The sequence below is a fragment of the Lonchura striata genome, chromosome 5, assembly GCF_046129695.1.
Source record: "Lonchura striata isolate bLonStr1 chromosome 5, bLonStr1.mat, whole genome shotgun sequence".
NCBI lineage: Eukaryota > Metazoa > Chordata > Aves > Passeriformes > Estrildidae > Lonchura > Lonchura striata.
This window is the reverse complement of record NC_134607.1, coordinates 3,047,343-3,073,486: the sequence shown is the minus strand read 5'-3', so window position 1 is coordinate 3,073,486 and position 26,144 is coordinate 3,047,343. Positions and strand designations below refer to the sequence as shown.

The window sequence follows — 26,144 nt, the reverse complement described above, 5'->3', positions numbered from 1 at the left end:
ACGAAGCAACAATTTCTTGTGACAGATCAGATCCAGTGGCCCATTTATTTCAGCAGAGATGTAAAATAGAAGTGAGTTAATGGCTGGTATTACACCAAGCCAGGCTCAAATGAATTACACATACTCCTGATGTAATTCTCTGGATGCTGTGCTTATCATTTTGCAGAGACAAGATAACCACCTCTCACAGCTCAGTAAACTCTAGAAATAAGATCTGCTTCTGCTTAGCCAAGCCCCTGTCTGAAAATCTGCAATTTACACAGATTACATCCAAGAAGACAAAGCCTCCTACCTGGGTTTCCAACTCCGTCACTTCCAAATTCAGTTTATTCAAGTGTTTGTTCACAAAGGTGATCAGAGACTATAAAAAAAAACCAGCAGAAACAGCGAAGTCAGACACTACACTCAGTGCTGATGTGAAAGGGTTAACATAACCTTTAAGGACATTTTTAAAAACAAAATAGGCATGTTTGCTGCCTGCTTTTGCACCAGTAAGTACACGGTTTGTTGCACCAGATGCCAGAACTCAGCAGATGGAGCTGTTCCATGCAGCTTTGCCAGCACATCAAGCAAACCTCAGTGGCCTGGGAAAACACAGCAATGACATCAGTGCCTGAAGATGAAGTGAACAGTAGGTGCATTTACTGTCCCCATTAATTTTTTTCAGGTTCTTAAAGGTGCCAACAGCACAGTGGTGCACACACAACTCTGTTCCTGGAGGGATGTGTGCAGTCAGCACACGGATTACAGCCAGGATGTAGCCCAGGTGTGGGATTTCTATTCCAGATGCAAATCCTGCCTCTACAAACCAGACCTGTGCTAATGGATTGAAGCACAGAGATCTGTCAGCCCACTTACAGAAGAGCAGAATGTTACCACTTTTATTGTGTGGAAAGAGTTAAGTTAGTTCTTTATCCACTTAAAAGGACTTTTCTAAAAGACATTTAGGCTGGAAAGATAAAAAAACTTCCTGAGACTTCAAAGCATTATTTTAAAAGCACACATCCTTTCTTTCACACAAGGGGAAGGGACAATTTACAACACTGATCTTCACATACTGCTCTCCTAATAAGCAGCTTAACAGCCTGGCTGGAACTATCTGATGGAACTACATGGAATCTCTTATACATTCCCCCATATCAGCAAGAGCTGGCAGAGAGAGATAAAACAGCTACATTACCCCTCTGCTCTAACACAAAACCATGTCAAAAATACATGAGGATGGACAGGTTGTGCAGTGATGCTCAGCCTTAAAGGACAAACCAAGGGACCATAGGAATAAGTGCTTAGCAGCTGGGCAAAAGCAGATCTTTTGTAAAAGCTTTGTATTCAGGAAACTTCTTTATGGGTGAATCACATTTTAATGTTTGGAAAACATCTCCTGGCTCTGATACAGTGATCCTTGGGGATAAATACCCTTTATACTACTTCAAATTCCTCTTCTATTATTTGCTGGATGCTTCTGAATTTCTTTCCAAAAGCAAAAAAAAAAAATAAAACGCAGTGTGGAAAATAAAGCTAGGATTTAACTTTTTACCTTTTTGACTACGCTGAGCTTGTCTGGTGCGTGATCAAAAAGCGTGTCAAAGGCATCACGCTCTGGTTTGGGGGAAAAAAAAATGAAAATCAGAACACCTCCAACAACACAAGTGTGGAAAGCAGGTTTCCTGTCCACAACCTAAAAGTTTTTCTCCTCAGAAAGTCATGTAACAAACAGAGAGTCCCAAGCTAAAAGTCAGCACCCTGTTTTGGTGTCTGGCTATATGCCAGAGCAATCTGCCCTGGGAATTTTAGAGGTAACTGAAAATAAACATATTCACTGATTTCCCTTTTCCGCCATTCAAAATTGGTACACAAAATATGTGGGTGAAAGAAAAATTAAAATGACACACCAATTCTGACTATACCCCAGTCCTAACTTAAACAGCTATGGTTGCATCCACATGCAGTGTCAAATTCAGACATTAATTTGGTTAATTTAAAATTGCTGGTAGTACCCCTGACATCCATACAGCTCAGAACTGAACTCAAGTGAATTCTGATTCAGCAGTGTATGAACAGCAAAGCCTACAGACAGCATAAAGATTTAAATTATGTTTCTACCTTCAAAGCACTGTCTATCAATACCTAATCTGTTTTCAACATAGTTTTTAACAGTTTTTCCATGATCAAATACTTTTTATTTACAGAACACATTTTAATAGTTTTTTACTGTCAAATAAAGAAACACTTATTATCTAAATCCTTTGGTATCTGAAGATACATTATTTAGCCCCTGACGTTATTTATTTTCAAGTGCCTTATTAATATTTAATGCAGATACACTGCAAGAGGAGAAATTATAATTTTGACATATTATAATGGGCAAATAAAGAAAATAAATTACTTCTTTTCATCCTTTACAGGAGCATACATATTAAAATGAGAAATATCTTAATGCCACTAAAATATAAATGCAAAAAAGGAAATCTCTTGGCAGCAACACCAAAAGAAATGGGCTTTGTTTAGAAGACCAGACATACACTTGGTAAAGCCTAAACTTCAAAGTCTAGGAAATACAAAGGAGATAAGATTCTCCATGCAAAGGAATTAGATCTGGTCCTACCCATTATGCTCCACATCTGCATGGAGTAACAAAACCTGCCCCCACAACACATTCCAACCTCATGGAATTGCTCAACCCATTGTCTTGGTCTGCTGAAAGAAAAAATGACCAAATTTCTGTGTCTGGCACAAATCAAACAAACAAACAAACAACAAAAAAAACCAAACCAAAACAAAACAAAAAAAAAACAGAGTTAAGTTACTTACCAAATCTTCCCATCATCATCCTGCAAGTCAGAGAAATCAAAAACATGAAGTTAGTTAGTGAACAATCAGTTTAGGAAGACAAGAGAATGGCCCTAAAAAGGAGGTGTCCTTCAATAAGCAGAGGGCAAACAACTTGTGCAAACTCAAGGGTCTGAGCACATCACACACCAGACCCAACATGCTGCAGGAAAGACCCCAGCAGAGCACCAGAGATGTCAGGGAAATCCATTTGAAATGAATGGAAATGCTTAATTACATTTTGCACACGTTTATGACTTCTTAGCCACACTTTTTATGATGAAGGGTGAGTGACTAAAAGTGCTTGTGTGTGTATTTCCACAAATATAATCTAAACCACACACCTTACAAGAAGCACAGCTATCTATCTCACTTTGTTCCCTCTGAAGAAAACAGATTCTGTGTGAATATGATGTAAATAAAACTGCCACATATGAAATACATACATAGCCAGTGATATCATCAGACATATGCAGATGTTTATCAGCTGAGAATCAGGCCCTGATTTGCACAGAGGAATTGGAAAGCATTCAGTGAATGTTGGATTCTGCTGATTGCTGCATTTTCCATAGGTGTACTTGTGCCTCGATAGGCAACACATTAAGCAGTAACCTTTTAATACTGTGTAATATTAATTAGCTCCATAAAATATATGTATAAACACCCATGCAAATCTGCAAACATCTTTCTTGCTAAAAATTGTCCAAGCCCCAGCCTGCAGATCACATCTGGCAAACCACATCTGGAGGAGAGCACAAGCTCACTTCATTGTTCAGGGGCACAGGACAGGGAGAAGGAATTTTGGCCCACAAACCTGAGCCAGAGCTCTGATCCTCCAAAAACCACTACAAGATCTTTAATGTCCACACAGAGACATTATGATCTCATTTCTGAGTGCTTCCATCTGAAAGATCTTCCCCACTAAGCTCCACATGGTGCTCCATTTATCTTCAAAGCCATGGGAAGCTGAGCCAACTCTACAGGGAGCCAACACTCTGATAAACTCAGGGAGGGCTCATGTAAGCCCCTCTTAGAAAAGCTGCCTTCAGGCCATGTGAAGGAAAACCTCAGCTTTCAGCTGAAGCCAAAATCCATGTCTAGCCTACTCCTTATAAAAAGGACTGTAAAAACATACAGCAAAGTAAGTGGTACAAAAAACTGGAGAAGGAAGAGGTTTATTTATTTATTTTTGCTGAGTTCTCCTCTCCTTACAGTTTTAACTGTTATCACTTCAGTTTGGAGAGCTATGTCGAAGAATTGCCTTTCTTCAAATTAATTCTGCCCCAAAATATCTACATTAGCCCTTCACTTAATAGAGAAAATAGCACTAGGCAGAAAGCAGATATATATATAGCTACATCCAGTAGGCAGGGGGAAAAAATGGCTCACTAAAGTCACTTTTGTGTGTTTTGTGAAGTTAAAAGCTTCTAAGACACAAGAATTTCCAGAGGACACTTCACCCTTGTAGCGTATTTTCAGAGACCAAGTCATTTCCATGTAGTTAAAAAAGCACCACATGAAAGGACTTCATTAATTTAGCAAGGATAAGGGATGATTTAATTTGTCTCATGCTTAGAAATGGTCTCACATCCTGCACAGAAGCATTTGGTGCTTACTCTGTCGTGGTCGTCAGCTCCTCTGAAACATGAGTGGTCTGAAGGAGGCCTTCACGTTTCTGGAAAGGAAGATGGAATTAGCAAAGGAGAAGCTCACCAGAGGCTCATTCAGCATCTTTCAGAGCACCAGAGGACAGAACTGGATGAATTCACTGAGTTTCACAGAGGCAGAAGTGAAACAGCCAACACGGGAGGATTCACCCCCAGAACAGTGGCATCGATCAGGCTGACAGCCAAAGGGATGTTTGGGACATGTGTATTCACACCTATATTTGCAGCTAACTGCCTCACTGACAATCCTCCTCCTCACACCACAGTCAACAGCATGCCTGGAACACAATTTAGAGTTTGTCAGCCCCACCTTAGGTCCCTGCAGGGCAGCTGGTCACATCACGGTGCCAGGCAGCAGCTGGGCACATCTGGCAGCCTGACTCTTCTGGGACAGAAATGACACGGAGGGCTGCTCCCAGACCAGGGCTGCCACAGCCCTCCAGGAGCAGCCTGGCACTGGGGCCACTGCCACACACCTGACAGGGACACACACATCCTCCAAGGAAACACAGGGAGCACAAAAAGCTCAGCTAATGATTTCACAATGAACAGTACCTCCCCATACCAGGTTGTCTCTCCTTATTCTGCATGAATAAGGAGTCTCTACTACAGAGAAATAGCTGTGTGTTGAGAGAGTTTCAAAATGCCTCAGAGGGTGGAAGTGCTTTCACAGAGTGAAAATCTTGCTTAGTTTTGAAAGGAACCCATGGAGATGCTATGTCTGAATGGTGGAATTTCTTTCCACCCTTCTCTGTGCTCAAAAAGCTGACAGAAAGAGCTTGAATCTCAGCAGCCATCTAGGAACCAGGTCTGTCAGAAGGACTTAGGGGAGGGTTAAGGGAAACAAACCTCCCAGGCACAAGCTCTTGTGCCTGGGGGGTTTGTTTCCCTTAGCCCTCCCCTAAGTCCTTCTGACATCTTTACCATCTCAATCGTTTTCACCAGATGAACTTCAAGCAAGAACTTACTAGGGAGAACAGCCTTGAGGAGAAACACATCCTTCCCCAGAAGCAGCTTGAGAATTGAAATCTAAAAACCAGCAAGAGGAATTCCTGCTTTCCCACTCCCTAGTGAATGAAAGAAGGCAGGCAGAGCTGCTGGAAGGGAGGGAGCCTGGCTGGAGGCATGGGGGGCCCTGGGCTTTGTGCTGCCAGCTGGCCACGTTTTCACAGCCCTCACTTCCCTATCTCACCCCTATCTCATCCTGCTCCCCCCAGGGAGCCACGGGAACGGCGCCAGGAGCTTTGGGGGACAAGCCAGCATGACAGCATGGATGGAAAAATGAGGAGGCATCTGACAGGGCAGTGTTTTCCTGCACACAAAACAATGCTGTCTTTATTCCATCCCACCACGTCTCTGCTTCATGAACGCAGTGCTCAGGACCTTCCAGGCACCCTGAACCCCAGGGAGAGGATGGTGCAACCTGTGAACAAAAGTGATGACTCGTGAGTAATGCACCAAGTGCCTGATAAGAAAGAGGAATGGATTCCAGCACTGGCTCCCCAGCTGGTGGAAAAGGAAACACTGCCCAGGCAGCTGAGCATGCTGCTCTCACAGCAAGCCTGCGTCTCCTGACCTTGCAATCCAAAAGCAAATGCCATTCCTTGATAAAATGTTGATTCCTTCCACCACTGGCACCAGACACATTTATTCTTCATCCTGCCTTGACTATGACCTTTCAGTCTGCAACTCAGACTAAAAGGGATTTACTGTCAAAATACCCCAGATCTCCCAGCAGCACTGAGGTGGGACATGCTGCAATTTTAGGAATGAGGCTGAGGCAAGCTAAGCATAAAAGATGGCAATTCCTGAGCCTTGCAAAAATAACCAATACAGCTAGCCTTAAGGACACTTTTCCCAGTTCATTCTGAGAACTTTTTGTTTTTGTTTTCCTGAATTAGGGTATTTCTTCACCACGCAACCTTACATTTAGAATAGCAGGCAGTCAAATCAGCTGGAAAACCTCAGTATTTTCAGTCCTCACTGGAAGCACCACCAAAACCAACAGTTTCTCTCCTCCCTGCCCTCACTGAGGAGGGCAGGAATGACAGGCATGTGTTGAGTGACACCAGCATTAAATCATGTATCACCCTAGACTCTTAACTCAGCACTTAGAGCTGCTCACAGGATTTTAACTAGAAAGCCCACCTAAACCCTTGCTCTGCCAGGACCCTTCTTGAATAACTTGGGCATACAGTGCCATGGTTCCCCAGTTTCCTATTTCACACAAAGAAACCAATTTCACCAGCAAGAAAACTAATTCTAGAGGTGATTACAAAAAGGCTTTCCAGTTACTTCCAAGATACTGTTTCAGGAACTCTGCTCTTGAGAGGGGTTATGTCATGGAGGCCATCATGAAATAATAAAAACCTAAGTGGTTTTCTGCTGGGTTGGTCTTGTAGTTGTTCCACATAATATGGAAAGACAGACAGATAAAGGTTCTTCCTGCCAAGGAAGGTAAAACAGAAAGTAATCTCTAAAATGCTTGTGGGTTTCTGAGCAAACTAACAGTGCAGGACCAAAAAAGGATAGTGCACTGTTTGACAGATTGAGAAATAGCTGTAGCTCAACCTCTAAATCAATTATTTTTAATTAAAAAAACCCCAAACATATGCAACACCTTAAAGTCACAATCTGTCACCTCAAGATGCTAAAGGAAGAGAAGAATTTAATGGAAGGGTAGAATCACCATGGAACTGTGGAGATCTGGATAAACACTCTCAACGTAGCACAGTGCTGTCATATTATCTCACTTTATGGATCAGGACAGTGAAAGTAAGAGAAAAAAGAGCTCACAGCTCCGCTCATAAGATGTTCTGCATTGCTCTGGATGGGCTGTGGAAATGCACAAACCTTGGCTGAGCAGTCACTTGCTAAACCACTTTCTTTTCACGGTGTAAGCACAGTCCTTTTGGGGAAGAAGCACCTCAGGCAGCTGCACAGTGTGAGGACAGCTCAACAAATGGATAAAGATAATCAAAGTCATCCATGAAAATGAGACTTAGCTAGTTTTGCAAATTTCAGAGTGGGTGTGTTCCTGCACCATACCCCCCCCCTGCATCTTGCATGGTTTTCTTGCTGCAGGTTCAGTTTTGAAAGATTTGCACAGAAGTCACTTAAACTGTTTATTTACCCCCTCAAATGTATATCCAAGCAAAAAGAGGCAAAAAGAGGCATTTAAATGAAAACCTCTCCATTAACACCTGATGTTAACTGTGATCTAGTTTGACAGAACCCTGTTCATTACTGGGATATGTAACAAGAGATCACTTAAAAACAAATTGGTAATAGTGGAAAGCACCTTCTTAATAGTAGTTCTCTTACCTGGATTAGGAACAATATTCTCCTCATCACTATTCTGTCATTAGTATAACAGAGGCTAAACAAAGTCCATTTATAGAGATCTGTGTTACTGTACCAGCATGTATTTTTAGACTAGATTATGGATGCTGAACTACAAAAATTCAGTTTACTAAACTAGAAGGCAGAAGTTCTTTCTCCAGAACAAACATGCTCTGTTTCATACCACCCTCTGCTTGCCATTTAAATAAACAAAGCTGAAGAGTTGCAAGCTTTTCCTAGCACTGGGTTAGGGGCTGAGAGAAGCCTCCTCTTGCACAGGGCCAGCTGTGGCCATGCCCATCTCCAGGCTCTAGGATTTGACTTAACTCCGACTACACCTGACACCTTGGGGACACACGTGTTGTTCTCTCTCCTGCCTAGCTTCTTGTCAGCCTGCATGTCATCATGTCATCCTAGTCTCAAGATCCAGGGACTCTGGTGAACCAGATGGAGTCTCCTCTATATCCCTCCAACAGGAAAAGAAGTGAAAACCTTCTCCACAGCCTTCTCTCTGCTGTAGAGGTGGATGGTTCTTAACCTTGAACTAAGGACAAGGAAAGGGAGGCTCTACCTCTCTACCTAATATTTTTTTCTGCCTTAGCAGTTACAGAAGACACTTCACTGTGCTGGGCAGAAGGAGGTTTTTCACATGAGGGTGTGAGAGAGCTGCTGACCACCTTCTGTTCACTTATTCCTCCTTATCTTTCCAAGGCAGACAAAAGAAATTTAAAAATAAATCAGTCTCCAATTTATATTCATGTTACTTTATAATGAACTCACTGTTCTTAAATTTCCTATAGAAAATACACACATTTATTGTGAACCAGGGAGCATCCATCAATTTCTCATTTACATCACACCCTGCATGTCTAGAGCACCCAGGCAGGCAACCTGGAGAACACCATTACTTAAATATAAACGAAAATGAAGCTCATCTAATCAACCACCCTGCCTCTTGTAAGGGGATCCAGGTGTGCAAAACAGGGTGTGGGATCACTTTATCTTCTTCATTCTTGATAGGAAACTCAGCTGTAACAGCAAATGGCACTTGCAAACAGGCACTTGCAGAGCAGAGTGACAGCTGGAACACATCTGCCTGCTGGGAGAAAAACTGGGTTCCCATGGGAAGCTTTCACTGTGATAGAAGGCAAGGAAAAAGAAGAGGTAAAGATGCTTGAAAGTAGAGCCTTAGTAGAGGGAAAGGTTGACACAAAGCAGAGAAAGGAATAACCAGAGCAGTATCTAGGGCAGGGGGGAAGCAGTCAGGGTTCCTTAGGTCAGATCTCTTCCCCATATCTAAGGAAAGCTAACAAAAACACAGGACTGTGAAAGAAATGATGAAAGCCTATCAGGCACGCCAAGGAAAACAACATGGCTAAGTCTGCACATGAAGTCATCGGGGAAAAACAACACTGCTAACAGGCATTCCAGACTGGGGGGATTTTATGTGCTGAAACTCCTTCCTGTGCTGTTCAGCTTCCAATGGCTTCTCTGCAAAAAATGCATGGCCAAAAAGACCTGTACCGGGGTGACAGAAATCACAAGCCCAATGCTCCCTTTTACAAAATCCCATGGCACGCTTTGAGCTTGCTATCTGCAATTGCAAAGGGCGGCCCCAAACCTACTAAAAATGTGCTGTCCTTGGGGTCTCACTTAAGCACATGCAACACATTCCCAGGCATGGGGCTCACCAAACAAGTGGGACACACATTTTCTGAGCCACAAGAGATGGGGTTCAGTGGGTTGGAGCTGGTACTCACCCGCACAACCACCACCTGCACGGCCACGTGCTCGGGCAGCCGGATGGGAGCTCGGAAATGCATGGCCAGAGCCACCAGAAGGTGCAGGATGGAAATCAAATTCTTGCCATGGATGGCTGCAGGGAACAAGGGAAATGAAGCAAGTGAAAAGACACCGAGGTGTTATTTTAAACCAACAGCTCTAGGGGGGAAAACGCAGTGAAAAATGCTTTTGGTCAACACAGCCTTGATATCCTTCTTCCTCTTTTTCCTGAATTACTAATCATTACATTTACTAATGTAACTTCACAGGTAGCAAAGCCTAGATTAAGCCCTTCCTTTAAGTATAACTTACAAGTCCCAACTCTCTCTGATCACAGACTGGCACACCTAACCCACTTGCTTTTCACTACACTGGAGGATACTGGGGAAAAATGCTCTTAGCAGACTTCTTAAGTGATAACACACGTACTGAGATAGAAAATATAATAAAGGGTCCTTACAGTCAACATTCCACTTGATTGTCCAGCCATGGGGTCGGAGTAAATCATGGACAGCTTCCAGGACCGTCTGCAACTTCTGCTTCTGGCCAATTTCTGATTGTGTCACCTCTGCCACATTCAGTTTACGGTCAGCCAATTTTTCTGCGTTTGAAAAACAAACAATAAATAAATAAAAAAGGCAGACAAAACCAAATTAAACTATGTGGAGATAACAAGCACAGATCACTTGAGTCCACTAGGACTTTTCTAAGAGAATTATTTCTCTTGGAAGGAAAAATAGCTGGAAGTAAAACTTTCAACAAAGTGTGTCAGTTCCAATAAAAATGTGACAAAAGTGGTAAAGTCTGACTGAACATGCTCATCAATCAGGTGTCAAAATATCTAACAACTTTCAGCTAGACATCAACCTAGCAGCAATATTAATTATACCTCCCAATTTCTTTCACTGCAGAAAAGCATTTGGCACGACACAGCTTTCACTGCACAAGGAATCTGCACAGGTGTAAAGGACTTTTTTTAAAGATAGTTTAGGACAATAAATGGGAAATATTTTGTGTGAACATTTACTTCAACTTGACAAGCCTTATTTCAGGTTAGCTGAAGGTATGAATTTAAGCTAAAGCACATTTTGTATCCTCAAACCCTCAAGATTCATATGACCCAGGATTAGCTCAGTGGAACTAATTTAAAAAGTAAATGGGTACAATCTTGTCATGTTGTTGACATCGTCACATCATAGTTGATTACTTCCAAAATAAAATAATGCAGGAAAATGCGTAAAATTCCATTACTAAAATTTCAGTTGTGTTCATGTAATGTAATTATTTGTGGCCAAAGTCATAGACAACTCATTCTTTTATTATTTTCTTCCTCTGTGTTGTGGCCCTTGCAAAAGAGACAGGAGCCAAAATTCTCTACAAAAAGAAAAAGCAGAGAGCTGAGGAAGGTGGGGTAGAGTCCTGCAGCCATGAGAGCAATGGGAACAGCTGATCTCTGCTCTCCCTCCACACCCATAAATAATGTGGCCAAACTTGCTGTGCTGATCAGTCCAGCAGACCAGGACTGTTTGGCCATATTCCAATTATATACTATTTCCCTCTCTAAAAGAAAAAAACATGCTTCACCAAAAACTGTTTACACAAAATGAGGTTCTAAACAATCTGAAGACTCTTTCAGAGATGTTTCAGAGTTGTCAAAATTCCTTTTTCCAACAATGGATATATTTCTGCTCTCAAGTTCAAGAGTACGCTTCTTCTGGATGTTTAATCTAGCTAAAGATATCTTTTTTTATTTCTTTGTTTGTTTTTTTTTTAAAGTGGGAGCAACACAAAAGCACTCTAGTAACCCAAAGGGAAAAGACTTGCAGGATATCAACTAACAAATATTTTGAACATCTTGGCTATTTCTAGCAATCCGAAGTAGGGATTTTTAATCAATATTATTTTATCAAGATTATCAAAACAAGCAAAATAATTTTTCAGTCACATGTTAAGGCTCCTGCCTATTCTCAGCCCAGGTTACCTACCAGTCAGCAAACAAATTTATTTCCTTTCACACCAACATCATGTGTACCAGGCCATTCCAGCTTCTCTGAGTGGCACTGCTTGCACCTTGACAAAAATAACCAAACAAGGAGCTCCACCTCCATCAGTCATTTACTAAAATCTTACTTCAAACCACTTCAGCATGAGCCCATTGATAAGCTGTTTCTTTCATCCTTTTCTTTTTTTTTTTTTTTGGGCCTGGCTATCAAGACAAAACACCTCTCTCTCACAAGGAATGGTTAACTAATGCTTGAAGTTTAATGACCACACCTTGTTAGTTTTTCCAGGAGGGAGAAGGAAGGTGCAGGAAGGCACAAAGACATTGCTGAGAACTACACAAGGCTGGGGCTGAGCTCTGATAGCTCCAGGTCAGGGGAGATGCTTCTGCTCTCCAGTCAGGGGCCCAAAATGAAGGAAGTGAGTAAAAGCTGGTGCAGTAAAAGATCTCAGGCTGCAAGATGTCCAGGTCCATCTTTCCTCCTGTCAGATGTGCTACATCTGACTGATGTACACAGAGAACCATAGAACCATTTGGAAAGCCGGGAAAAAACCTTCAAGAGTCCCAGCACTAACCCAGCACTGCCAAGTTCACCACTAAACCACATCCCCAAGTGCAAGACCTGCATGGGTTCTGAACACCTCCAGGGATGGTGACTCCCAACACCATCCTGGGTAGTCTGTACCAAGGCTTAACCACCCTTTCAGTGCAAAAAAAAAATTCCCAATATCCAACCTGAACCTCCCCTGGCACAGCTTGAGGCTGTTTCATCCTGTTCCCTGGGAGCAGAGCACGATCCCTCTGGCTGTCCCCTTCTGTGAGGAGCTGTGCAGAGCCAGAAGGGCCCCCTGAGCCTCCTTTGCTCCAGGCTGAGCCCCCCCTGGTGCTCCAGCCCTTTCCCCAGCTCCACAGAGTTTTGAAGAGCAACAGGATTCAAGCAAATACTCCCCAGTTTAAATTACCTGTACAATGCTGATCCATACCACATTTGGAGGCTCCTGGCTGCAGGCTAACCCAGAAGTGCTAAAAGTACTCTTGCTTCATTCCTCAAGTTATTCTTTTTGAGGAGTTTCAACTGCACACAAAGCTAATTATCATTAACTAAGTTTAAAAGCTTGTGGATGTTCATCAAACACCTCTCACTTAAGGGACCTGTGCCGAAAATCCAGCAACCAGTGGAAGCAGCAGCATGAGGTCCTCCTGCCCCACTGTGGCATACACACACCCCCCCACAGCCCAGCCCACCCCTGAAAACACATCAGAAGTGAGCTGAGAGCAGCCTGGCTAAGAAAAAGTGTGGATTTACACAGTACTGGAAGCCTCAAGCCTCTTTGTTTTCTAAAAGCATCATCACTGGATGATCCCGAGTCTTCACTGTGCTACCTGCACCAGCACACACTTTGCAAAGATGGAAGGGGGCTGCAAAATCCCAAATTCTCAGAGTGTGACCCCTCATGTGTCATCCACACAGGGGTGCACATTTTGAGCACATGCCTAATGCCATGCCTTCTTTTTTCTCTTTTTTCCCCCCAGAACTAATACTATCAGGACCTCAAAACAGCTCTCAACCCAAAAGTAAAATACACTGACAAAAGTTTGGACCACATGGCTTCTGCTTTGCACTACAAACACAAACCTCTTCATTCCTTTTTCTACCCCATTTTTCAGCTGCCTGGACCACAGTTAGGCCACAAAACAGATCAGGAATCATCTGGATTTCCTCCCCTCTCAGCAGACAGCCTAAGGAGAAGATGGAGAAGCTGAAGCAGCTTTCAGTGACATCAACCATCTCATCACATGCTGAGTTACTGCACAGCCTGCAGCTTTGGGAGAGGTGAATTTTGGGCCACCCCAGTCTTTGGGATCACCTTCTCACTCACCCAGCAGCTTTTGCAGCACCTGCCCATCATAAAGGTCCTCTTCAAGCTGTTTGACAATGATTCTCTCCTCCACCAGCACATCATTAATCCAGTCAATTAGAACCTGCAAGCACAGAAAAAGAGGCAAATGTTTAAAAACAACCAAAATATGTTCCTTTAATTCAAGGCAGTGATCAGGACTATAAAATAGGTGAAATGCAAGGATATTTATGTATTTCCAATTTGCAGAGATGAGACTTGAATCAAAAAAAGAAAAAAAAATAAAAAGAAAAAAAGCATCTGATTGCCCCCTATTGCTTTTAATCTTTTTGTCCTGACAACAGGACAAGGCATTTTATCCTCACCTATTGCGAAATATAAAAGTCCAGAATTAAAATCTTGGTCAAATGGGTCTTGATAACCATTTTACAATTTTAACAGTTCCCATATGCTGACTACCAATAACTATGAAAACCAGCCAGTCACCTGTAAAACAGGAATAAGCATAAAGAATCTTTAAAAAGTAAAGGAACTGAGCTAAGTTTCCCAGGTGCAAAAGACAATTATTTATGAACAGCTACAGGAAAACAAGCCTTGACTATTTGAAGGTGGTAGTGATAGTCTCCTCCAATTTATTACTTGGAAATTTAAATTATTTTCACAAAAATAACACATTTCTGTAGGAAGAGACATACTTAACTCCTGCTGCTTCCTAGGTTCCCTAAGATAAGAGTATTGCCAATCACAAATGTGAAAAATCCATTGACTAGAGCCACCTGAAACAATAAGCTTCCTTTAAAGATTCTGTAATCTTTAATTTGCATCACATAAAGTTGCAGATTCTTTAAATTCACTTTCTGATTAGAACCCATATTTCTGCCTCAAAAGGTTCTGGGGTTTTATTATACAAGAGGTGGTGAAACAAAAGCAAATAAAAAATATGCAGGCTTGCAGTGAAAAACAGCCACCCTGGGAATCCTAGGGAACAAGAGCATCTGCATATGTTGGTCACAAGGGCATCCAGCCCGGCTACTGATGTTCATTCAACCTAAAAACCTCAAATAAATCTGGCTAGGCTTAGTGACCATGAAAAGGTTTACAAGCCAAACATGAAATCCTAATGCTTCATGCACCTCTAATCCCTGTCTTCAGTACTTCCAAAGCGTGCTGAAAATACACAGGGCTGAAAGTCAGATCCAAAAATAGGGACAGCGTGTAAGGGGCAAGTTTTAGCTGAGTGATTTGGCAAGTGCTCCATCCATGGAAAGCAAGGATCAGCATCAATGCTCACCTAGGTAAATCACCTGTGCCATCTGTCCAGAAGGATTAAAACCTCAATAATAAAAAATGACTCTTCCAAAGACCTGCCTTTGAAAAGAAAGGTTTTTTCTGGTAAATTATTCACTATTCAGTATCAGCAGCTTGTGTCTGAAGTGGTCTGTCAAGGATGAGCTCTGCAGCAGCAGCATCACCCCCCATTGCTCCCCCAGGACAAGTCAGCCAAGGATCACCACAGCTGGAAGCCAATGAGAAGCACAATGCTATTTTTCACCTCAAAAACTTCAGTTACACGGAAAAAGCAGTTCTAGATAACAAGACATCATCCAGAAAGAGATATTCTAAAGGAGACTCCCTAATCCCATAACTATACAAGCTTGAAACACAGACATCCATGAAAAAAAATCAACTGAAGAAATCAAAATCATAAAAGGTTTAGGTCTTCTGCGAGATACAGACTTCCAAAAATTATCTGAAGCTCAGCAGAAGATATTTAATTATCAGATCCCATTACAGTCCTTCTAAGAGGTTGGATTTCAAGAAGTCCTCAAAAGCTTTGTTAAAGAAAGACTCAGGATGCTAAACTATTTGAAACCATTAATAAACATTTTCTTTTGCTTGTCCTGTGTTGAATGGTATTGAAGTCAGAATCTAAAATCTGCCAAGGAATTAAAAATAAAAGAATAAAATCTACGACCCAACATCCCATTTCCAACAGTGCAGATACACAGAAATCAGTACAGAGTCTTAAAAAAGGAAAATACTTACACTATGTACTAATTAAAAGTCTCACAAAAATTTGGCACTGAAATACTTTAAGTAAAAAAAAATATTAAAAAGACAAATTAAACAGGTCTAGCCATAATTATTTCATCATTTTAACAGCTTAATACCCAAATCAAAGAAAAATATCCTAAAGAACATCTAACTTCTCTACTATTCAGCTACAACTGAATTACAACTTCAAGCTCCACTAGAAAAAAAGAGCTTGCAAAGTGTTTTTTTCAACAGCTGTTAAGAACGCAAAATACTGTAATTAAAAATATCCCAAGCCTTTCTTGATTTCTTGATTATGTCTTAATTAGAAACCTGGAAAAATTTTTCAGCACAGATTTTATTTTTTTTAATCTTTTACAGAGGAAAGACCATACTGCTTATTGGAACTAGGAAGGTGCAGGAATGGTTTCTGACTCTGCTCATGGAATGTCAGCTCTCTCCAGTTCTTTGTGATTTCTCCTTCAAAAAACGCAGAAGCAGGAAATATTCAATAACCTGAACATCTCAAAATTTTAACAGCCTGACACAGGCACATTGATGCTTGGTGGGAAGCAGCCAAGAGCTCTTCCTATGCATGAAAAGATGCTTAGCCTCGATTTTTCTGGACTCATACTCCTCTACCCATTCCTTCCTTCCTGTGCTTGCACTTCATACTATTGAATTTCTATTACTATTCATAATATTGAGCTGTAGCTCAATATTACATTTTGGGCTCATAAAAAGCTAATTTTCTACAGCCTTCTGTCATATTTGGGGCTAGTGCTGTGCTTTTAAAAATTTAATATGATATTCTGATGTCCTCACAACCATGCCTGATATTTCCTGCACATCTGCACTCATCTAAGGCACTTTTGAACTGGACCAAATGCTCAGACATGTGCACTTGTAGCTGCAAAAATTCAGAGTTCAAGGGCATAAGGACCCCACAGTCACTTCTGTACAGTAGTGGAAAAAATGCAAAACAACACAAAACACATGAACACATCTGGCACAATGGGAAAACAGGAAGGCCAGCCACCAAAATCAGCCCAGAAGGAAAACCCTGGCTTCAGTGACCCACTTCCCCTCAGCTTCTGGGGAAATGAGGAAGCAGAGATCAAAGGTATGAAACTGGCTTCAGGGCTGAGCATGAAAATTAATAGCAAAAATTCACATTCAGGCCTCATCAGCACAAAGCACTGACATCCTGAAACCAAGGGGAAAGCTTCTTGTTGCCAAAAGCAACCACAGAGCATTTGGGGAGCTCGGTTTCATCTGGGCACACGTGACAAACCACATGCCAAAGGGCAGTGGCCTCATTTTGGTTTTCTCTTCACCTCAGTAAATCTAAAATAAAAAAAAACCCATAAAACCAGACATGGGAAAAGTCTTCTAGGCCAGTGAGTGTTTTACTACAAATGAGAATGTTTACTCTTTTCAGGCAGCGTCCAGAGCAGCAGTGTTTGGATCTGTAAAAAGTTTAGATAAGTCTTTTAAAGGCTGGAAGTTGTTGCATTATAAGCCAACCTTACAGAAAGCTTTGCAGGGAGGAAAACCACCCTACAACTGTGGCTTGCTGCCTGGGATCAAGGCACTTTCAGACAGGACCCAATTCTTGCAAGCTGATGTTTTCAAATTTTGCATTCAATTAGCAGAAGCTCTTTTTCATATTTTTCCTACTGAAATACAGAAAACGAGCAAATATTGGACAAGTAAAAGAAGCTCACATATTTCAGACACTAAAAAGAGAGGATTTTGTGAACACAGTATTTATACACACATATAAATAAAACTGGTAACTCATCTCTCTTTCCCTGATTTGAGTTTTCAGCTTTAGGTCTGTTCAGCCATGTACCAAATTTTCATTACACACAGAGTAAATGAAGTGAGTTTAAAAAAGCTGCTGGTCAGAGAGGGAACTCTGCTGAACACTTCATCCTGACAAATTGTGACTATTTTTAGAAAACTGTCCACATGGTGATAGCAAACAACACTTACAGGCATAGCTTTTCATATGTGCAAGAAGACTTAGAGCAGGTATTTTCATATCCCCAAGTAAGCAGCCTTCAACAAGGAGATTCTCTATATATTTGCTTTGCTATGAGAGAGAAATGAGGTTTTTGTTGTGTTTTTCATCTGCTAGTCTCTGTATGACCACAATGCTGTACGGTCTGTGTCTCTAGAGCTACAAAGGCACTGTCCAAATCACTTCCAAATGCCCAATCCACAATGCAGACAATTCCTACGGCATGAGGTTAGCAGAAATTAAACCAACATTTGGTGGAGACAAAGGGGTACTAAAGCAGCATCAGCAGCAGATATCTCTGCTGCTTCTTTTGCACTGAGATCCATTTACCCCACTGCATGCAACACTCAGCATCAGTGGTGGCAAGCTGCTGGCACGTCTGACTGGTGCTGAAAGAGATCTGGGCTGGCCCCAATGAAACTGAGTCCCACTGCCAGCTTTGAAAAGCCAACAGGATCTGCTGCTGCCATTGGCACATTCCTGCCTGAGAGAGAAGGAACCACTTGGAGCTATAAAAAACTTCATCTATTCAAGCTCCCACTCCTCACTAGCCCGTGGAGAGCTTTCCTTTCAGGCTCTGTGGGGCAGACACTTTCCTGCTGGCTGAGTTTCTAAAGCACAGCAATTCTCATCCAGCACTGGGGCTCTGGAAAATGCCATGAACCAACAAAGAACAGAAAACAAGGAATAAATTACTCTTTTTTTTTTTTTGCATTATACAAATCCTGTACTATAAAGTAAGCTTTGCCAGCATAATTCAAACCTCTCCCTGGCTTACAGGCTGACACCAACACAGTGTGAATTCACATGGATGCTGCTGAATCTCTGTAAAAACTCTAACTGCTGAGAGGTATGCAAGTTATTAGCAATTAACTGAATTACACAGGCACTCTACAGAACACATCTCTCCTCTGGGGATGATCCCAAGAAAACAAGTCTCCAGTTCCATGCTGCTCCCTGCACCAGGTGATCCCACTCCATTGGAACCTCTCTCCTTGTGCAAGTATGAACTGGCCTAGTGACCCTGAACCTGATTCTGCAGTGCACTCAGACATCCTCAGGTGGTGTTCTGGCCCTAGTTTTCATTCCTCCTGGAGGTTTTCGGGTTTTGAATCTGAAAAAAAAAAAACCCTTGCTGGACTACAGCATCTGGGGAAGACTCAAACTTGTATTAAACTCAACAGGAAAATCAAGTGTCCTGAATCACAGAGCACCTCTGGTTCTTCCATGCAATGGCTCTTGTTCAGCTGATATCATCACTGCTCCACTAGCTCCACATTACATTCTGAGAGGGAGATGCAAGACCACTGTACTTTTGAGAGAATTAAGGATTTAGATGATATTTCAGGATTCTTTCTTAAAGAATGTGCAGTCGCTTTATTTAAAACCACAACATACTCCCGGTGAATTAGAAGAACAGAAATTTGAGCACAGCTCCTTGTTAAGCTCAGTTTGATGTGGTTTTGTGATGCTAAACACATCACTGCAGTGGTAATAACAGATCACTGGGCTTGTTTTAAAGATGTACCAGGTGAGCAGTTTGCTGAGGCATTTGCTGAAGCAGTTGACTTTGAATAAGCAGCCAGGGTGCATCAGGTCTCCAGCAGGGAATATGCCCAAGCTCAGCCCCTCTCAGGAAATGGCATACACTATCTAAAGTTTTCACAGCCATGCAGATATAGCTGGATTGTTGTTTCCAACAAGATGATTTTTAGAATTATTTTAAAGAAATGAAGGGAAAGTGTAGTGGGAGCTATAACACCAGCACAAATAGCTTTTTGAAAGGGATCACACTTGTTCAGGCTCGCCATCCCTTCTCTTCATGCTCAAGCTTGCACTATGTTAACCCCAACAACTTTCTGCACAGAAAAGGTTCTCCTAAACAAGAATCCTTCCAGAGCAAGCCCTCTGTCATGCCAGGCAAGAACTAATGGTACTGCTGAGCCAGAAAGTCTCATTTAACATTAGCACATCTGGGTACACCTCATCAACACCTGAGGCAGCTGGGTCCAGTGATGAGACAGACTCAGAACCACCCGTCCCTGACCCAGCACACAGGTAAACTGAGGGCAGGACACAGGGCAAGAAGAACCTCAGTTCCAACTTTCCCAGGAGATCCTTTCCTTGTCTCCTAGCATTTCAGTCCTCTTTCTTCTCCTGAAACCTCACTAATGCTTTGCAAAGCTCCTTCCCAGCTTTCAGAAACAGAAGGTACTTACATTTTATGGCAGATTCAAGCCAAGCACTGATTCTTGCTGTGCTCATCACAAGGATAAAAATGGACAATGAGCTCTGTAACTCCATGAGCACCCTGACATTCAGCCTTTCCTTGCTCCTCTCCCTGTTGCTTTTACCCTTACCTTGTTGTTGACCTTCCTCTCAGTTTCCACAGCTACATTCCAGTACCAAGCTGCCATTCCTCAACTGTGTTCTTGAGTAACCAACTTGCAAATTACTCCTGCTCACTAGTTAAAAGTTTGAAGGACAAAACATTGATTTCCTACCTTGATCAGCTCCTTGAACTTAGGGTCTTCTTTTGAGTTAGGATCGATCATGGTGCGTTCCTCATTCTCCTCTGTCCAAGGAAGAGGGGAAAACCTTAGTGAGATCCACTTTAAAAAGCACTGCTGAAACTGCAACAACTCCACAGGATGGAGTGGCTCATCAGCTGACAGAGAAATGGCAGTGCCTGCTCATCCTCTTAGCCAGGGGATGTCCTGTGACCCCGGTGTCAGGCAGCTTTAGAGACACGCAGAAAGCACAGCCCCACTTCCCCAAACCAGGGCTGCCTCCCCCCAACCTTCCCCTGCTCTGTGCAGAATGCTTCAGGAAAATCCCTGTCCTCACGTGGGGCACATTCATAGCAGCACATCCCAAACCACAGTGAACTCCTTTTCTCCTTCCCCTCAGCTTGAATTGAACTTCCAATTGAAAACTCCTTGTCCCAGATTGCAGCACCTGGAAGAGCAGAGGGAGCTTCATGCACTACACTCCATGCAGCTGCTGAGATTTGGCCTGAGAGTTTGTGCCTCCACCCTCTGCTTCCCCAGAACTTGGTCACACATGTGCTCCTGAGTGCAGGAACTCCTCAACCTTTGATTAAGCTCATGAAATAAAATTACCCCACTTTGTGTCAGCTGTGCTGGTACATGGGGGAAGAACATGAAATAGATTTCACAGGTGTAAAGTCCTCTATTTCTTCTGCTGATGAGATGGGTGAGAAGTGCTCTCTAATGGCCAGAAGGCAGGCCATATGCAATCCAATCTTCCTACTGATTTTTCAATTCTTCCTATCAGGACAATAAAGGATGGGTTTTGGTATCACTGCTCAGTGAACCCCTAAAACCTGGCAGTGACCAGACCACAGTAACTTCCTGCTGCAGAGCCAGACCTCACTGCTGTCAGATGGGAAACATGACACATCCTGTGCACCAGACTGACCACACAGGATTTAGTAACCAGTATCCAACTGGTTACTTTAGACCTCACCCACACATTTTGGGGTCAGTATTTTCCAGGGCTCTTTATTTTGATTACAAAAATAAGACCGTGCTACCTAAACACACTTGAAAAACTTGCACAAATGAATAAAACATTAATTCTTTTGCTGCCTTTTTCCCCATCCATTCCTTTACTTCCTCATTACTGCCTAGGGTGAGTCAGGCAGTCCATCATTAGGAAGTGACACCCAAAACACTAACCCTGAGTAGGACTTGACCCATAACAGAACATGATTTACCACAGAACTCGTGATGGTCATGTCTTTGCAGGACAGACCTTCAGCAGCAATCCTGCATCTTTTAAAGACACATCCAGCTTTAGTGGTATGCAGAAAAAAAATCACTGCAGACACTCCTAGTCCAGACATATCAACAAAGAACAACCAACACTTCACCCACACCTTAGGAAAAAAGTACTTTGCATTTCCTGCTACTCTCCTAATCAGAAAATCCAAATGAATAACACTTTCTGGGTTTAATTTACTATTTTATTATTTGTCTTGATGTTTGATTAGCTTGCTTCAACTAATTGCATAGATTGAGAGATACGTGGCCAGGAAAGAGAAAAGTGGTTCATTTCAAGAAGTTTTAAAACTTTTTGCTATTAAATTATGCTGTTTCTCTTGTAGGGATTCAGTGTGAGGGAATGGGGATGGACATGGGAGAGAGTCCATGAACTACCTCGCTTGGAACTGCTCTTCAAACTCCATTTAGCCTTTTTAATTTCTAGTCTACAAGTAACATGCAACCTTTTTCAATTGTCACTTCCAATCCCCTCAGCTCCAACTGGGCAATCTGCATTCAGCAGAGAAGCAATGCTGTGTGGGCCACAGTGGCCCCCTTCACAAACCACCCCTGCAGCACCAAACTTTACCTAATAGTGTGTCTTCTGGATGGATGTCCACAGTGCTCGGGTTCATTGGTGCATTGATGGCATTTTTGCCTTCTTCTTGGAGGTCACTCACTGGATAGGAAGGAAAAAAAAAAAACAGAAAGTGTAAAAAATGCAAAGTTGGTTTAAGTGTAGGGGTTTGGTATGGCATCCATAATAACAGACAACATCTGGTAGATCCATTTCAGAACAGGACCACAGTTTATGGCATGAAGAACTGTGGCCACACTGGAAAATAAAACACAAGTACCATCCTTTTATAGCTTCCTAGTGAACAGAGCCACCACAGAAGTGGCTGGAAACTTTTAGCAAGGAACCAAATTCTCTGGTAAGAACGAGCTCAGAGCGATTATTTCTCCAGGAGGAAGGAGTGTGAGCTTTACCTGCAGGATGGCCCCAGCCTGGAGCAGACAAACTGTAAAAACAAACCCCTTTTCTTACAGCACGACCACCACTCATCACCACCCTTTCTACTTGCTACTGGCCTTGTTAAATCCTCAGAGATCCAGGCAGACCCACCAAATAAGATGAAAATGTATTTCACTCCAGTGTTGCCGCTTGATAAAAGAGATGTGCTGTGATCTGGTGAACACAAATCAGAATTTTTTTACTTCAAGCTGTCCTAAACTTACAGCTCTCATTGGGAAGCTCAGTAAAGCACGCTTCATAAATAAAATGGATGTTAAAATACTTCCCTGCATCCTGCCATTAGGAAGGAACTAAACTTGAGGACAAACACTGAATATTCCTTCAGTATTTTCCCAGAGCTTGTCAGTAAGCAAAGCACCAGCACTGCTGTAACACTGTCACATTCTGCAAGGCACATCTCCCCTTAAACTCAGATGACATTGATTACAAGGCATGAAACCACAACAGCCCTAAATTTTCAATGACAGTTCTTCGTAAGCATTAATTAAAATGCCTTATGGCAGCATTTGTGGTAGTTCAGTCTCCTTTGGGAGGGGTCCCACACTCTTTCAAGGGAAAAGCAAGAACTTGGAAATAAATAAGGTTTGCTAGGCAAACTTTTCTCAGGAAAGAAAAGGAGGAAGAGTTAAATAATGGTCACAGTATCCCTGCATGCTCTTCCCTTCAAGAGCAGCCATTATTCCCCTTTCCCACTGGAAAAATATTCCACAGGCTTGACATTAACATGCAGTCTGTGAAGGTTAAAAAATTCTGCATCAGGACTTGCTGTTTTCCTGCTCCATAGAAGTGGAAAAGAGAGATTCTACTGCCACAGAGGACAGAGAAGAATACTCTGCAATCCCCACTCCTTCCCTCACAGAAAATTCAAACAGGTGCTTAAAACAAATTCTCACATTCCTTAATTGCAGTCTTAAGAGGTTACTTAATTCTGGTTCACAGATCACCACTAAAATCCTCGTTATGGACTGCACGCAACAAACCCCATTCTTGTATTTTGAGACCTGATGGTTATGCCCCGTAGCTCCCCACTGCAAACAGAACATCCTCAGGCTGAGATTCAACCTCCTGAATAAAGATGCTGGTACAGAAATTCTTAAGTTTCCCTTTTCAGCATTCCTTCTCATTTTCTTGAAAAAGTCAGGGAGCAAGAAGGCCAGATTGAAGAAGCTCTAACAATGTGCCTTACCCAGCCCTGTTTGCATTATTCCCAACTAGAACTTTCTTACTCCAGCAACTTCTACATTGTGATGCTGCCAGGAGGCACAAGACAATTCATGTGGAAGCTGAAGTTTGATTTTTAAAACCCTGCTAGGACTATAAGTGCCCAAACTTCAATTAAGCCAGACTTATTTAGGAACTACCAGCCTTATTTCTAGACGTAGCACTCTTCATTATCACAGCAGTGCTGTCATTCTGGGAATGCCAAGTGTTAAATTCTGCTTCCAATACTCTGCAAATGTAGAGGAGAGCTGCTAAGTTCCTCTAGGTATATGAAAAAAAGAATGATGCATACATTTCAAGCCAGAATACTTCTAAATGCAGCTAAACTAGATTTATTCCTAAAAGTTCAAATAATGTGATAATTTTTATATTAAAAGTGTATCTCTACTCTTCCTAACAAAAATACTTTGTTTCGGAGCAATTCACTAAAATGGAAGAAAACATTAATGCAAATTTGAGTATTAAGCCCTCATCCCTCATGACATAAAGAACCACACAAAACCTTCACACTTGTCTTCAGCCCGGGTGCAGTTGTGCCAGATCCTATAGTGTAGGAATGTGCCCCCTCTTAACGGAGTAAACAAGGTCCCCTTTGTCCCCTTAAAAAGGAAAAAAGCCCAGAAGTTTCTCTCCTCAATTTGGTTAGAAGATACCTCATAGGACCTTGGGAGCTTCACCTGGAATTTAAGGATAGCAAATTGGACAGGAGCCAAAAAGTCCCACCTAAGCAATTCACTCCTCTTGCCCTGGTTTGGCTTTTCTCCATAAAGAGCTTTTTTATTTTGCCTTTTATTAAAACTTGCTGTTTCCAACACTGTCACAGGAGCCATCCTGCTTATTTGGAGGTAGCTGAGCTATCAAGGGTATAATGCTTATCTCAGCGAGCTTATAAAACCTGGCTTGAAGAGAAAAACCATTACCATGGGACCAAAACATTCTCTGCCAGCAAAGCAAGGCAGAGCTTCTCAAATCTGCCTCCCAGGGAGAGCCCAGCACAGGGGGTGCTCACGGAGACATTCCTGCCACAGAGGAAGGCTTTCCTACCTCCTTTTTTGCGCCTCCTGCACAGCAGCCCGGCCATCCCGGCCCCAGCAGCGAGGCCAGGTCGCAGGCAGAGCCCACGGGGTGTCCGAGTGCCGACGGAGCGGCAGCAACCGGATAAGGCACTGCCACCTCCAGCCTGCCAAACCCCCCTAATTTGGGCACGGTGACACGGGAGCAGGCGCTGAGATCAGCTCCCAGCTGCTGGGGACAGGGGACAGGAGGAGGACACGGAACTTGGCCGTGTCCCAAGTAGGAATCTTTCCCTTCCCACCCTGCCTGCCCAAGGGCAGGCACTCAGGGATGCTGCTGGCTGCACGTGGAGCTTCCCAAGAAGTCACCTGCACTCAGCAACACCAATTTTCCAGGGCATCCTGTCACTGTAGGACACGTGAAAGCACGACTGCTATTTGCAAGGTAAAGAAGAAAATTTATTTCTCCTACGCCAACTTTTATACTTGCCCAAAGGTGACATTGGATTGGAGAGTGAATGGGCCACCTCTCCAAAGACATTGGACAAACCACTAGCACATCAAGTTTCTCCACCCCCATAAAGGAATGCAAAACAATAAGTTGTTTCTAGAAATTGTGTGGGAAAGTTCTCCAACTGAATGAAAACTCAGAAGGCTTTAGAAAATCTTAAGAATCGGGGTGACAGCATTCCCCTCACCTGCAGCACTCCAGAAACCTTTCAGGGACTTTTTCCCTGCTCACTGCCCCGGGCGTTCACTTCTTACTGCTGAGCAAAGAAACAGAAGCAGGAAAGGAAACGAAGCCACAATGCTGGAAAGAAAAGAGAACCCACAAATGAGCAAGCAGAAGCAGTTAATAATCAGGATGGAGCAACAGGTACATTTCTGAGGCCTCAAAAACTATTTTAATGCAAATTTACAACAAAGAACGGCTTTCAGCCCAACCCAAAAGGTACTGTAGAAGATGATGGATATTAAAAGATTGGCAAGTACCAGCAGCAGTGGCTTTGCTGTGAGGTTTATACCAGAGCTGTCCATGCAAGAGGCACTGACTGGCAGAGCAGAGCTGTGCTTGCACAACAAGTTATAATCATGATAGGTTCCACGTGAGGAATTAATGCTCCTTGTCTGCCCAGTCACAGGGCTCCATTTCCCCTTCCCTTCCCCACATGGAACAGCTTCCCCTGTGCTGCTGGCACGGGTCTTTTACTCCCTACCCAATGCTGGTGTAAAACACCTTTCTCTAAAGCCTGATCATTCCATTTCAGAGACCAGTCCCAGCAAACCTGCAGCAGAGAAAGCAGGAAGGGGTAGGACATTGAGAACAGGCTGAAAGAGCAGGGCTTAGTCCAGGCTGGCTTTCAGCAAAAACCCTGTGTTTTCCCCTAAACTAGAAATTTAAATTCACATGAAAAGGTCATTGTTCTACCAGTCCCCTGAAAGCAGCAAGGGTTCCTGGCAGCCCTGCAATATTTTGACAATCTCCTGGCAGTGTCAGCAGTCAACATGATTAAGGCACATGGGAAGCTGTGCTGGCCTTTCAAACAA

The 26,144-nt window shown here is 42.7% G+C and overlaps 1 protein-coding gene across 3 annotated transcripts in view; it reads right to left on the bottom strand.

The window, feature by feature from the left end:
• Positions 1-26,144, bottom strand: part of PARVB (parvin beta) — a 50,433-nt gene that overhangs the window by 8,333 nt on the left and 15,956 nt on the right. Inside the window, exons 1-10 of one of the 3 annotated variants that reach the window (XM_021535511.2) lie at positions 25,295-25,373; positions 21,916-22,005; positions 20,046-20,116; positions 13,503-13,605; positions 10,081-10,221; positions 9,599-9,714; positions 4,446-4,504; positions 2,812-2,831; positions 1,538-1,599; positions 293-361 (exon numbers count right to left, since the gene is read on the bottom strand). In XM_021535511.2, the coding sequence (XP_021391186.1) occupies positions 293-361; positions 1,538-1,599; positions 2,812-2,831; positions 4,446-4,504; positions 9,599-9,714; positions 10,081-10,221; positions 13,503-13,605; positions 20,046-20,116; positions 21,916-21,961 (687 nt within the window). In that variant the 5' untranslated portion in view covers positions 21,962-22,005; positions 25,295-25,373. Of the gene's footprint in view, positions 1-292; positions 362-1,537; positions 1,600-2,811; positions 2,832-4,445; positions 4,505-9,598; positions 9,715-10,080; positions 10,222-13,502; positions 13,606-20,045; positions 20,117-21,915; positions 22,006-24,627; positions 24,714-25,294; positions 25,374-26,144 lie in introns of those variants that run through there. The other 2 variants (XM_021535510.2, XM_021535509.3) reach the window with 2 other exon arrangements.